This window comes from Furipterus horrens, unplaced genomic scaffold (assembly GCF_987537825.1).
Source record: "Furipterus horrens unplaced genomic scaffold, mFurHor1.1.pri manual_scaffold_3, whole genome shotgun sequence".
Taxonomy (NCBI): domain Eukaryota; kingdom Metazoa; phylum Chordata; class Mammalia; order Chiroptera; family Furipteridae; genus Furipterus; species Furipterus horrens.
Window position 1 is genome coordinate 87,451,806 of NW_028327173.1, and position 14,901 is coordinate 87,466,706.

Below are 14,901 nucleotides of genomic sequence, written 5' to 3' on the forward strand. Positions count from 1 at the left end.
TTATAACTGAAGACATATTTGTTTTATTCTATTTCCTAAAATGGGGTTTTCTTCCTCCTTCTGGTGTGTTGCCTTTAAACCCATGTGCCATTTTCACTACAAAGCTCTGGATTCTCCAGAGACAGAACTAATAGGAGATACAAGTCCAGCCCTTGTTAATATAATGAGAATGTTTTTCATGACATCAATGTAACCTGGCAGCCAAGGAGAGTGGACTGGAATGTGCATGAGGGAACAATGACGACTTCACTGTACTAGTCAGTGGGGACAGTAGATGCCATTGAGTGAGCATGTGTACTGTATGGCCGTCATGTTCAAAATGGCTGAGTAAGTAGAGCAACCAATCTGCATCAAATTTTGTTAACCTTGAACATTCCTCCACAGAAACTATTTGGATGATTCAGAAGCCCACAGCTATGGGCAACTGTGAACACACAGTCCTTTTACCATTAAGAAATCTGAAAAGCATAAACATAAACAAACATGGTTATAAATTTTGTATTTTTATGGTGGACAGTCATCGTTTGCCCCAACAGCCATCTGAAGCCAATAGTCCTGATTATTAAAAATCACAAAGTTGTATAAATGTTCTCCTCCTTTTTTAAAACCATGTTCATTTTCTCTCCATGAAACAGGGCTGTCTGCAAAGCCTTGAACTGTCAATGTAACCCAAGGAGCTAACTTTGGCTCATCAAAGTAGTGACTGAAAAAGATAGATAAAGAAATTCTTATAAACAGGAAGAATTAGGAATGTTCACTTTTTAAAAAACTTATTCAGGATAAGTGATATTTCTGATGTTCCAACAAAGCTTAGACCTTAATTTTTATTTATGAAAATTAGGAGATGCAAACCAAATTTCTGATGCTATATTGTGAATTCAATAGAGGTTAACTAATATATAATGCATAAAACAAACTTCAGCTTTTCCTACCTCCATTGTGGGAGACCATGAAAGATTCAACAACAACAAAAACCCAAGAGTATATAAAAATAGTTTCTCTCCCTTTAACAGTGCTGTTTTTAGTCTTTGTTAACTGAAACACTGCAGCATAATTTATCAGATTCTAAAAATTAAGTCCTCCTATTGATGAAAATCAAAGTACTAAACGAATAAATGTGAAAAAGAATGCTAGGCTTAAAAAGGAAAACCCTCAAGACTTCAATCTTAGACATTTTCAAAGTAAAGACTGAGAAGACATTATGCTTACTTTGTAGACTTTTCAGTATGGGCTTTCAGTTTCTGGACATTAGGTACAATGCAGCCCTTATTTGTATATTACCCCCCCAAATGAAAAAAAAACTAATACTACTTTACACGATCCTCAGGATATTACTGATCCCCAGTGATTCTTAGGATGTTAGAGCTGGAACTGATCTTACACATGATTTGGATTCAGAGACAGTCAACGCCTTTTTTGCAACTATTTAAAAATGAGACATTTTGCAGAACTCCAATATTTAAAACAGATGTCTTTCATAGAGTACTGTTATTTTCTTAAGTGACATAACTTAAACTGCACCAAACTGATCCAGGGAAGCAGAACAAGAAAAACCGGCAGCTTGTTTTCTACTATTTATCTTTACATAAGGCCAAGTACATGGCAACAGAATTTTCCTATCACCAAGGATAATTATGTCATTTAAGATGATAATGTCACTATACTGTGAGCCCAAGCAAGGAAATAAAAGGGAAATGTGTGTGACAGGAAGCTGAAAGTTGGAACAGTAGGACTGCTTCTAAAATGTCACATTGGCACAGACAAGCAAGATGAAAAAGGCGAAAAGTGTTCATACCACAGCTGTTCCAACAGGAGACTTATCTTCTCTGGAAGTATGAAACCACTGACTGTACACAAACAAGCTTTTGCCATCACTATGCTTGGCTGAGGACAGCAATAGGTTGATATGAAATTATTAGGCTCATTATTTCTGTCACAAAAAAAGAGAGAAAACACATTTATATCTACTACACAATCACTTTCAAAGTATATTAAAGCCCCTATTCAAAACAAGAAGCCAGAGCCCTACAAGACCCAGGAGCTCTTGTACGCACAGGTCAGCGTTACTGAAGACAGCGCCCAGCCAATCGAAGAGCTCCCCGGCACTGCAGGCTGCCTCTGGCTTGCCCCTGAGCTCACCACTCTGCAGCACTGGGCACTGCAGATCTGTAACCACGCTCACTGCTATTTTTGGCTGATGCTCCTGAATTCCGTAATTGGAAAAGTATGACATCATCGTTGATTCTCCGACACCTTAAAACAAACCATATAAGGCCATTTGAATATTATAAACAAGTTCCATGAATCCCTAAAACTACCCCATCCCATCTGAGAGTTATGGGATGCAGGTAGGATTAAGATAGAAGGAAGTTGTGCAGAGCTGTATTCAAATTAAAATCATTTAAGTTGCTTTCAGTTCCTTGTGACTAAATTCTGTAAACATTCATCTTCTTTCACTTTCCCCAGAAAAGCATCACACTTCCACATTCAATCCATGCCAGTTTCATCATTTGCTGTAATAAGAAAATTTCTATAGAAGAAAAAAGAACTGAATGATGATAGAATCGCATTCAAGCTTATCTCTGAACCCAGTAATCCAATGTATCTTAAGGACTTCCCAACAGTCTTGGAAGACAGAAGTAGCGGCCCCCTGTGGAACAAATGGCAGGCTTGTTTACTGTTCAGTTTAAAGGAAATAGTGTCTCCTGCCCTCCAGGGCAAAGGTCAGCAGGCTTACTGCCCAGTACAAAAGATTTGAGTTCCTTAAGCTCCATTCTCCTTTCCTGCAACATGTATGTGCCAGCATCACCTGGTCCACTGTGTCTCCCCCTTTAGGAACTGGGACTTGGTGGACTGATACAAATGCTGGTACTCTGGGCACTGCCATTGCTATCAGTAATTAAGTCCTTTGTCTCTGACCCATGTCTTCTGCCAGCATCCATGAGGCTGTGCAGGCTAACCACTTAGCTTGCAAGAGGGTAAAACTGCAGAACTTTCATAGTTCCTGATAATCCCTTAAAATAATTAGGAATCTTAGAAACAGAGAGCCCTCCAGAACCCAATGCATAGATCGTCCTCAATGAAGACTTCATGTGACAGAAGTGTCAGTCTATCTCTCTGCCCTCTGGTGTCTCTACTGTAAGTAGGAGAAGCATGGAAGTATTACAGACCTCGACTCATGCAAGCAGCCTGGAGCACCAGAGACCACAAACTTATCATGAGGGCAGAGAGATGGGCATATTTCCACAATGGGCCTGTGTGCTTCCCCATTCTCCAAAACAGAGTACTACACTCTCAGAATTGCGATGATCTGATTCATTATAATCCTATGATGTGTTGAAAATACACTTCTAAAAGCAGCAAGGCACATGCAATTGTAAATAGATTAACATGTTTGGTGACCATCAAACTTTGAATTAAATTGATTGTTCTAATCAATTAAAACTTGCAACAAATTTAATCTAATCTCTAATGGCATGCCTATTACTGTGCAATAATGAATAAGCAGTTTGTGTGTATAACTCTAACTGGTATTATTTTAAAACATTACAGCCAATGCTGTTTGCGGTAAGCTGGAGGAAGAAATGGGAGAAATAAAGGTTAGCTGTTCAGCAGCCACTCTCAAGATCTGAACATAGATTATCCTAAACTATGGTTCTTCAAGATGAGAGGGGCCAAAGCAGCTTTCTTAATGTTTACACGTACAGGTACATAATGCCCCTGACCACAGGGATGAAATCACCATTCAATTCTCCATTACTCCTCTTTAATTAACAATTAGATTTCAAAATTACGGCATTTTTTCATAATTTATTCTTCATACCTGTATGATGCCAAGCCAAAAGAAAATCAAATTTCAATAGCTTCTTTTCTTTGAAGGACCAAGATATTCTTTTATACTTCTTAGAATCCGGGTTACATGATAAATCCATCAAATTAATGGAAATTACTTAAAAAATGGAAAGAGAAATAAATACTTCATTCATATGCAGATATGTTACACTGTGGAAAAAGTATTATATACAGTATTCCCTCACTTATCACTGGTGTTAAGTTCTAGACCCCGCCGCAATAGGTGAAAATCCACGAAGTAGGAACCTTACATTTATTTTAGTATTTATATATATATAAGGCTTTATAAACCCTTCCTACACACGTATAAACCATTCCCAGTCCCTTATTAACCTCTCCAACTCCCTCATTAACCTTTTCCACACTTTTATAAACACTACTTATGTTCTTAAACATATTCTACACTCTTAAACCTACATAACTTTTACATATACAGTACCATAAAATCCCGCGATATAATGAAAAGTCCGCAATAATTAAATATAGTATTTTTTAAAATCCCGCAATACAGTGAGGCCGCAATAAGTGAACCGTGATATAGAGAGGGACTACTGTACTAATAAAACAGAATTTTTAGAAGCTTTATGGATAGTGAAAATTACTTTGTTCCTCTTGTCCTCTCTGTGTTTTACCAAAGCAAAACTCTGCCTTTAATGGGCATTTCTAGCATTGAGAGCTAAAAACAAATGTTTTTAATTCATACTTTCCTTAGGTCAAAGACCAAGGACAGAGTCAACTCTAGTCTACCTATGGATGTGGCAACCTTTGCTATTGATGCCCAAGTCAGACACTACTAGCAGAACATCTCTTCTCACATAAGTAAATTTCTACTAGCAACCACAAAGACGTAGGCAAATCAAAAGGCATTCTTTATTAAAAACAAGGTATAGACTCTTACTTTGGGTTCACTACTTTCAATTTTTGACCCCCAAAATAAATACCTAACGGACCATGCCAATTCTATGATCTTTATAAGACGCAGCCTGCCCTGGCTGGTTTAGCTCAGTGGATTGAGCGTCGGCCTGCGAGCTAAGTGTCGCTGGTTCGATCTTCCAGTCAGGGTACATCAGAGAAGGAAAACTCTGACTCCAAAAAACCTCCGCTGCCTTGCGGCATACCTCTTCAGGGGAAAGGCTAAGGGAGTAAACCCCGACAGAAAATCCGGAGCCGGAGTCCCTAAGGCGGTTTGACGTTGTAGTCAACACCGGCAACTCCTGCGGCGCACCTGAAGCCAAGCTGTATTGACTCCGTCTTTCCCTTGGATCCTTCAGCTGCGAAGAGAGGGGGGGTCTGCTGCATGGGCAACAGCAGACCCTCCATATTACCCTGCCCAGGCTCTGTAGCTTCAGCGTCATCGCAAGATGTCGATTCAACACGGGAGGAGACAGATACTACCATGTCACTCCCGAGTCGGACTGCACAGCCATTCTCGGCGGTGCAGATAGACTCTTAAGAGGCTACACCATCGTCTCTCGAGACGGACGGCTGCCGACGACGACGATAAGACGCAGCCGACAGCTGAAGAGAAATGGCATCTTATCCTCCCTGAGGTCCAACAGAGAGCTCTTTGAGTCAGAAGTTTTAAAGATAAGAAAAGCCCATACTTTTTCTGAACCAAAAAAATACACACAATTCAAACATTTAAATTTTCATGAGAAGATTACTACCTTGTTAGAAAATGGAGCAAGCATAATACTTACTAAATTTCATTATTTTTCTACCAGAATAATGAGATGGACGACCTTGAAGTCCAGTTTCTTCATAAGTGTCTTTATCCAGTGATAAAATTAACTTCCCTATAAATAAAATAATTCCCAGAAAAGAGATAAGAGATGTCAAAATTATGATGTGTTCTATGACTAAAAGAAAGCAAGGCAAATTGAGCAGTGAGATATGAAAGCAATAAATTACATACAAGGATTTTATTCAGAATACAATATTATTTATACATACATACAAATACCTTATTTATAATATAAGGCTATTATTTACACAGTATACACACAACAGTATTAATTATAATAGTACATCTAGAAACTTATCCAAATTTCTACTGAAGACAGAATGAACAAGTCATTTTATATCTCTTCTTTGGAATACCCTCGAGACATTAAAAATAGTACATTAGAACTATATGCACTGATATGGAAAGATGTCTATGATATATAGCTTGGGAAAAAAGCAAACTGAGAAACAATATGTAATTTATGTTAAAAAAAAAAAAAAGTACCTTTACATGTATTTATAAATTCATAGAAAATGCCTAGAAGAATGAACACAACCTGTTAAAAATAGTTCCCTCTAAGAAGGAGAGTTTAGAAGAAGGGGATGATAGGGGGACCTTCACTTTATATACATCTGTATGATTTTTTTAAAAAATTTTATTTATATATTTATTTTTAGAAAGAAGGGAAGGGAGGGAGACAGAGAAGGAGAGAAACATCAATGTGTGGGTTGCCTCTTGTGTACCCCTAACTGGGGACCTGGCCCACAACCCAGGTATGTGCTCTGACTGGGAACTGTATTGGTGATCCTTTGGTTCACAGGCTGGCACTCAATCCACTGAGCCACACCAACCAGGGCTGATTTGATTTTTTTTTTTTTACAGTATGTACTTCATTTTTAATTAAAGAAAAAAGAAAAAACTAATGTTGTTACCATTTGGCAGCAGGGCAACAGTATTATCTTCATCGATATTTGTATTGTACGTCAGTGCATAGCACGAACCTGTAAGAGAAAGCCCAGAGGAGAAATTAAGGAAAAAAAAAAAATCACACCTGCAAAAAATTAGTGGATTATCTTTACATGATAATAAATCTTCCAAGATTACTGCTCCAGCTCATTCAATAAACCTAAAACCTGCCACCGCTAACCTGGAGGACATGAAAGGCCAAGCAGTTTGTTTAAACCCCTGCCCAAGACCTGTTTGTGCAAGTTGACTATCATCAAGCAGAAAATGGACTAAGGATGGAGTGTGCATCTTTGGGGATGCTGGCAGAGAGGCACAAAGTGGAATACAAAGTAAGTGTACACACCTGAGAAGCAGAGTTCCAGGTGGAGATTCAAAATATGCCAGGAACTTGTATGAAGTTAAGGAAGCTACTCAATCTCCTCACCTGTAAAATGGGGATCATAGGTCTATTGCATAGTTGTTGCAAGGGTTTAAACTGGATAAAATATTAATAGTGCATACTATAGCTAGTGTCTACACTATTAACAAAGTAGTATCAAGTTTCAAAACAGATGAAAGGAGTAATGTCGAGACCAAACACAAGATGTCCAGATTCATAAGCAGCCCCAGCAACATCAGAATGAGAGGAGCTCCAAGTAACTAGGATTTTTCATAGCTGCACTGGACAGGATGACCAAGGGTCCTACAACAAGATTTAAGTGAGTGGCTTATAAGTATAGTAACTTATATAGTGAGGGTGGGATCCCTTAAGACTTTCTGAAATACAGCTTCAAACAAGTGGCTCCTAGGAAATAACTGGAATAAGCCAATCAACCCAGCAGGTATGAATAGGAATAAGTAGAGCAGAGGAGGGTGAGAGTCATAAAATCGAAGCAGAAGACATCAAACCACGAGTACCCAGCTCTGCAAAGAGCTGCTGTAGTTGCCTCAGGTAACCAACCTTTAGAGACTGCTGGTGTGGGAACTACTGGGAGCACAGTGTTCTTTGCAGCCACACCCAATAGCACTGTATCTGAATACATGATCAAACAACTTTCCTCTTCATTAATCCTTGTTTTAAGATGAGGGATACCCTTTCGTTACAATATCCCCAAGTAACACTTGTGGACAAGTGTCATCAGAAACCACCACCTAACAAGAGCATGAGAAAGAGGAAGGTGAGAATACTGAGAGACGGGGAGAGTGATGCATGCACTTGATCACACAGACTATCTCTACAAGCCCTACTTAAAACAAGAAAAGAACCCTTGTATTGTAATGTGATCTAACTAGTCTTTCTCATCTTGCCATGATCATACAGTTTTTCTTACCTTTCTTTACAAAGGTATTGATGAATTCGTGTGTAATTAACTCATGAAGAGGTAAATTCTTCACAAAGTAATAGGGTCCAGTTTTCGTGACCAGGTTTTTCAGTTCTTTTGACAGAATCCCACATTCAGGAATCAGAAATGAAACCTATTGCAATGTGTAATGTAAACAGTTATTTTCATGTAGATCAACACCCAGGTTTTTAGGAGTGATGTAACATCATGAAGGCTGCTAACTATTCCTCCACAGATTTCTACGAGACTCTTATAAATTAACTTACCAATCTCATGAAAAGTAAAATCTGACAAGTTTTTCATTCCTGACTCAAATGTACAGTACCAGGAAGAGAATGAGCAAGAAAATTTTAATGGAAATGTCTTGTTAATATTTTACCTTTTATAAATTAGCAATATATTTATGTCCTGTTTCTTTAACTACTCCAGTTAAATTTTAGGGAAATATAGGACAATTGAATATTATTTGTTTATCCCAGTACCCACAGGCTTGAATCAAAATAACTGTCCCGTAGGGCAGAAGGGATTTATCCATTTAGAATCAGTTATTAAGAGGTCACTTGGAAACAGAAGTGCTCCTGGATCTTTCCATTTTATAGATACAAAAAATCCTACAGATCAGTGGTGAGCTTTCCATCCAAAGCAGAGATGTTAAACCTATTGGTTTCACATGCTGCTCAAGTGCTCCACACCTGGGAAATCATTCTCCCAAAGCTTGAACACCAGTCTGTTCCCAAGGCTCAGGGTCACTTGTGTCTTTGAAAATCTGGCCAGTCAGGCCTGAGGGAAGATTAAGTTAATCAACTTAAAACGCTGAAGGCTTAAACCATTACCATCTTAAGGCTTTTTTGGAGGCCTATAGCCATTTAAATAGGTTGGTGAAAACCGCCTACTAGACTCTTGACCAGGAATTTCTGTTGTTCTCCCGTACTCTCAGCAAATCCTGGATAAACTAATAATTAACTGCACTGACGCCTCGACTTTCCACATCTGAGAAGAAGGCACTCCAAGAGGGTGACATTGTCAAGAAGCAACAGTCAATATTACCAACCCCACAAAGCTCTTAAGTTGTGCTTGCCAGTAGGGGCACCACAGCGAATTTCTCCCAAAAGCTGCAGAAATGGCGCACTTTGCCCGGAAAACACAGAGGGCAGCAGGCAGGCAAAGTAAAAAGTTTCCATAACTTGTATAGAACAGTAAGTAGTTTCCTGGGCCTGAACTCGGCACGATGCTCTGAAAGACCCACACGCGAGTGGGAGAAGGAATTACGTGCTGGGGACGAGGCGAGAGTCTGGCTTCTACTTGGAGCAAAAGTAAGCTGTATGTGGCTGGCTGGCGGCTGCCCTACGCAGCTGTCACGCCCTTGTAACTCCCTAGTTCCAGCCGTGCCCCTCGGATCTCTCACCGGATGCACCGCACCTGGGCCGGAGAAGGGATGGGAAAAACCTGCTAGCGGCGTTTGAACGAGGCAGGGAGCACACCGCCCCGCACCCGGCGCATCCTGGGAGTTGGAGTCCTGCAGCTCAGTAAACGACGGGCTCGGAGCGGTTAAGAGACAACATCTCCCAGCAAACCCGGCGAGGGGACCCGCCAAGCTAGAGCGTGCCTATCCTAAGCCTGTCCGGCCCATGGGCCCAGGCAGCCGGACTCACCCTGTAATTGTAATAGTGCGTGTCCACAAGATGCCTGTGACGCGACTTGTCGTGGCCGAAGTTGGATTTCTCGCAGACCAGCAAATGCCGGGGTACCTCTCGCAGCCTGCGCAGCGTGGCCATGCTCTCCGGTACGGAAGCACGACAGGGGCTCAGGGCGTCCACCCCACCCCCGACGCCCCGCCTCCTGGTCCCGCCCCCGCCTCCTAGCCCCGCCTCACTCGCTGAAGCCGGCTCCCAGGTGGGAGTGGAGCTAGCGGGCCAATCTAGGCTTCTTTGAAACCTATGCAGAAGCTTATTAGTGGATACCTGACACCGTAAATTCCCTGCCTACAGTTGAAATTACCCGGTACCTGGGAACCTCGAACTTGCATTTTCAAAGCCACCTTTCTCACCACCATCCATTCCTTCTAACTGTTCTCTTACCATAAATCCTCACTCTTAGCGCATCACCCTCGCCGCCCGCCTTAGTTCTTCCCAAAATATTAAGAAAGCTTATTTAGGAAGGTAATACACAATTTCTGTTTTCAGCCCCACAATAAAAGGCTTTTGAGACCACTTTTAAGACCTACTTTAAAATATCTTTCCTGAACCTCGTAATAATTTGATGCTGTTGGTAGTTACAGTGATAATTCATTTTCTGGTTAATTTTTCTGACAGCTCCCATTACTATGTCACTACACGCTTCTCAGACTGGCGTATGCACAGCGCCAATTCTGTGCAGAGAGAATGCCTGCAGCAGAATATCTGGTACAACTTTCTGGAGCACTAATTTTACTGTAAGATTTGGAAGAACCAAAGTTAAGTAATTTACGAAGTATGTATTTAAAAACTTAAAGCTAAGACAAAGCTGGAAAGTCACCTGGCGGTTTATGTCAGTAACTTGTGCCCGAAATGTCAGACTATCCAAGAAAACGCTAAGAAAAACCTATTTCTCATTATTTTTAATGGGAAAAATTATAAGGAATAGCAAGTCAATTGAAAAACTCTACCAGTCTCCAAAAATCACAACATGACTCCTAGACATGAGTTACAAATATTATATTCAGATGTAAAATGCTTAAAACATTACTTCTTGGTCACTTCACAGTTAAGTAACAGTGGTCTCCCTGAACTCAGCAACATTCGATTTGTTCATCTCCTTGGCTGATACTTCTGAAGCTTTGTAAAATGATTCTGGTGGCCTATCAATTGTATTTAGAAGCTTTTCTAGTAAGCCATTCTGTTTAAATGTTTTATTAACTTTTTAAGACTCAGTATAAAATTTATTTACAAACATCATCTGGAAAAACATATTGAGAGATAAATACCTGTTATGTAGTTTGGGTATTGAAAACTCAGAGGTGTCTTCCCAAGGAAACATTATTTGAGGATTTGTTCTGTGGGGTGTGCCTGTACTACAAAACAGAAAACAAAAATCCCATTTATTTTACAGCTTAAAACTATAGCTTCAAGTCAATTTGGGGCTGAGGAGTCCTTTCAGACTACTTTCTATGTCTGTAAATGATTCCTTGCCAATATCATTCATTTGCCCCTCCCTCCCTGGGTCATTTCTATCAGCATACAAAAGCACACTCTAAGGTACATTAAACAAAAATACTTCTTTTGACCCCAGATACCTTGCATTTACCATACTGTTCTCTGCTCCATTAGAGCCACCTGTTCTCACATTTGCTCCTGAACTCATTCTGTTCTAGCTTTCCACTGCACTACTTTAGTGTTGGCCAAATTCAAACCAAATTTGTTCTTTTCTCACTCAGTCTTTTAGTTGCATTTGACACAGAGGCTACATTTGAGCATTTCTTCATCGTATTACCTGTATTTTCTTATTTTCTGATGCTCTGGCATCTGGAGTCTCCATGACCAGGGAGCAAACTTCCAGGGTTGTAAGCATGCCTTTCACTTGCAAACTAACCAATCCACAGCCCACATCATGCTGCACCTCTTCTGTGGGCTGTTACACTCCAGGCTAATACCTCCCTGCCCTCATTACCCCAGGGCCAGGTACCAGACAAATGGGGACAGCCCTTGTACTCCAGAGTTTATTGAAATTATTAAACTAGCTCATCCCAAACCTTCTTAGTATTTTTACCCTGCCTCTCCCATTTCTTTCTCAAGTAAGCTTTTCCCTCATTCCTTCTGCCTCCTGATGGACCGAGGTGCTACCTCAAGTGGCTCTGGGTGGCCTGCCATGCCACCTGTTTCTAGGTGAGTAAAAACTTCTTCCTTCGTGTCAGTCATTGCAATGTCTGCATGTCTTACCACACTTGATTAGAACAAATCTCTGGATAAATTGAAACACTTTTCTGGACTTTTGAGACCCCACTGCCTCTCCTGGATTTCCTCCTACCTCCTCCTGCTCTTCCTCTTCCTCCACCAGATCTTTAGTGATCCTCAGCCCCCTTCTCTTTCCTGCCTGGCCTCTCTTCTCTTCCACACAGTCTCACAGCTTTTAATACATCTGTTTGCTGAACAACACCTGGTTCTCTACTGTGGGGCAAACACCTGGGAGTCAGCTTTACTCTTTTCCCTTCTGCGATCCCTATTGCTATACCTGCAGCATGCATCCTGGTTGCAGCTGTTACAGTCGGGTGAGTAGCAGAGGGGAAATAAAGGCAGGACCCTCATCATTGCAATCTAACAGAGAACTTAATAGAGGCGGCTAGAAGCAGAGGGAGGCATGTCTCACCCTCTAACTCAGCAGTCCTGAGCTTGGCCTGATAACATTGCCAGGTGTTACAACATCACAAGAAAACACCATGCTAACACGGGAGGAGGGCAGTCCTTGAAATTCTGTGTATCCTTTCCACTGTCTGGGAAGGAAAGCCTTTGAAACTGTGCTTTCATCCCAAGGCCAAAAAGGTGGGAGAGGGTCCATAGTACCCAAAGAAAAATCCCATAATTGCCTACTTCTGGTCACTATGTGTTTTACAAGGGAGTCCCTAATGCTTACAGGAAGAGCCCATAAATAACTTCGAGTAACTGCTCAACTTTAATTTACTGCCTCCTTTCACTTATGTGTTTTAGAACAAGATGAACAAACAGAATCTGGAGCAAGATAAGGATTTGGGACAACAGATCTCCACATATACCTAAGTTTGTGTAGTCACGTTTCCCCAAGAAAAGCTGGCACCACCTTTATGCGTCAGTCACTATGTAGCTTCTTCACCCCATCCCGCCAACTATAAAAGTCCTTAGAACAAAGGAATCGTTTCCTTGGTGCTCTTGGCTCTCTGGCCACTGGGCCTCTGGCTGCCCTAGGGTGAGCTTGCCACCCTGGCCTTTGGCCACCCTTGCTTTTGCTCTCCCATTCACCAATAAACTTTGCATACGCACTAATAGGCTTGCTGGTCTGTGATTCTTTACTGTGTCTAAAAGAAGAATCACGGTTTCTCCTGTAACATAGTCTCTTCTCTCCCCAGTCCTACAACCAGTTTCAGCCACTGTCCTCTCTTTCTAGATTTTTGCTAAACACAGCCTCCTGACCATTTTCCAGCTTCCTGTCTTGCCCTCCTGCATTCACTCTCCACTCAGTATCTGGAGTGATCTCTTGAAAGCATGAAAAACGTAATATATGCCACCTCTCTCTGCTTAAACCTGCTACTTGTTTCTCACTGCAGTAGTATAACAGCTTAGATAACCTGGCCCCTGCCTACCTCTGTGGCCTCATTTCCTACCATAACCCACCCTTGCTTGTTCATACTATTGCGTGCCAGGTTTTCTGGCTTCTAGAACTAAAAGCCTCCTTAACTGACAAACAGATCATAGAATCTGGAGCATAGGACATAGAAAGAAAAATCTAAGAAAGAACAAAGTGGGTGGGGACAGAAGAGGGAGAGGGGTTGAACAGTGCCTTGGAGAGCCCTCCTTTTACTAAGAAGAACACAAGGCTTCCGACTTTGCCTTCTGGTCCCCACTGGGTTCTGGAGGGTGAGCCAGAAAGGCCAGAGCCAGGTTGGGTTGAACGTCGGATTTGGCTGAGCATCCAGGGCCCTCCTGGAGGGTAGGGCTTCGTGTGGGCAATTCCCCCATGCAGCCTGCGGCATGAGTTCTGTGGGGGGATGGCCTACTGTGGATCTCGGGCTGGAGTGGGGCTAGTGCCCAAGGAGACCCAGAGACCCCTCAGCCTGAGGGCAAGGTGGGAGCTGGGGTGGAGCAAGAATGACCTCCTCTGACCCCTGCGCCGCCTGCCTGGGGCCATGAAGCTGGACTTGGAGAAACTGGAGCCAAACCCTGAGGAGGAAGTGAGTGAGGACTTGAGATCTCTGCAGAAAAACCTCGAGCAATTTTCTAAGCTTGGAAAGCTGAAGAGGGTCACCCTGCAATATTCCTGAGCTGATGTCAGGCTCACCCCAGGGATTCTCTTTGCAAAGGTGCTCAGCCAAAGACTGTCTGGTGCATTGAACCTCTGTAACTCAGTTTGAAGAACGTGTGTAAGCTGCAACCCCTGCTGCGGAACTAGGTGGAGGAAGCTGAAAACGTCGAGAATCTATAGGAGATACACAAAGCAGAGACTCATGTGCAGGCCCCATAGAAAAATTGAATGAGTATGGAGAACCGAGTCAGGGGCAACCTGAAGAACAGGTTCCAGCAGTGGCCAAAGCCCACCCTGCTTCAGAGCAGCCACATCGCCCCCAGCTTGGGCTGGAGAAGGAAATGTTCCTAGTGTGGTTCGGCAGCCGCTGCCAGAAGAGCAACCAATCAAGTAAAGACTGTTCTCAACGCCAAGCTTCTGAGGCTTCTGGGCCTCCTATCTCAGGCGAACCAGTATCCTTTTCTCTGGCACCAGGGCCCACTTTGCGGGCCCTCACTTCACTGCGCCGTACTCCTCCGTCCCCTTCCCTAAGGCTGAAGCCTTTTCTTCTGTGTCTGCCACTCTGGGCTCTCCCATGCATACAAACTGAAGTGTGTCCCTCCTCAGGACAGGGGAGAGCAAGGGAAAGAATGCTGACAATTGTTCCAGGGCTTTGGGATTAAGTTCTTCCTTCCCTACATAACTGGAAACACAAAGGGTGTGGGGGCAGGGAATTTGGGGAACTGGTTGGATGGAAGATGAAGTTCAATAATGCTCTTGGTTTTAATCTCCACATCATTTATCACTTATCACTTTGATCTTATATAAAGAAGACTGAGACAGAGAAAAAGAGAGAGAGAGATACGCGAAAAAATAAAAGGCTAAAAAAAAAAAAGGAAAAAAGTAGGGAAGATGTACAGGAAGCAAAACATAGTGGATATATATATACCCCAAATAACATAGTAACAAATGATTTTTTTAAACCAAGCTAACAGACTTGAAAATAAATAAAAATAGAAAAATACCTTTGATTGTATTGTAATACAGAACAAAAATACACTTAGTAAATCTAAAAGGACAAAAATCTTA

General features: G+C 41.9%; 1 protein-coding gene and 1 pseudogene across 1 annotated transcript; one reads left to right on the top strand and one right to left on the bottom strand.

Annotated features, from left to right (window-relative positions):
• Nucleotides 1-484: 484 nt before the first annotated feature.
• On the bottom strand, nucleotides 485-9,695 carry RPP40 (ribonuclease P/MRP subunit p40). The gene is made up of 8 exons (XM_090269831.1): nucleotides 9,519-9,695; nucleotides 7,855-7,999; nucleotides 6,511-6,579; nucleotides 5,553-5,648; nucleotides 3,824-3,949; nucleotides 2,055-2,253; nucleotides 1,796-1,930; nucleotides 485-703 (listed from the first exon to the last, which is right to left on the bottom strand). Exons 1-8 carry the CDS (start codon nucleotides 9,639-9,641, stop codon nucleotides 505-507), a joined length of 1,092 nt encoding a protein of 363 aa, XP_090125957.1. The 5' UTR covers nucleotides 9,642-9,695; the 3' UTR covers nucleotides 485-504.
• Nucleotides 9,640-14,422, top strand: LOC150015455 (POU domain, class 5, transcription factor 1-like; annotated as a pseudogene).
• The last annotated feature ends 479 nt before the right edge of the window (nucleotides 14,423-14,901 follow it).

What these genes read in the sequence shown, in the direction of transcription:
- RPP40 (XM_090269831.1), bottom strand. Translation starts at nt 9,641, where the DNA reads ATGGCCACGCTGCGCAGGCTGCGAGAGGTACCCCGGCATTTGCTGGTC. An exon ending in CGCACTATTACAATTACAGG is followed by an intron (nt 8,000 to 9,518) that starts GTGAGTCCGGCT and finishes ACATTGCAATAG; the next exon opens with GTTTCATTTCTGATTCCTGA. An exon ending in TGTTGCCCTGCTGCCAAATG is followed by an intron (nt 5,649 to 6,510) that starts GTAACAACATTA and finishes TTTTATTTATAG; the next exon opens with GGAAGTTAATTTTATCACTG.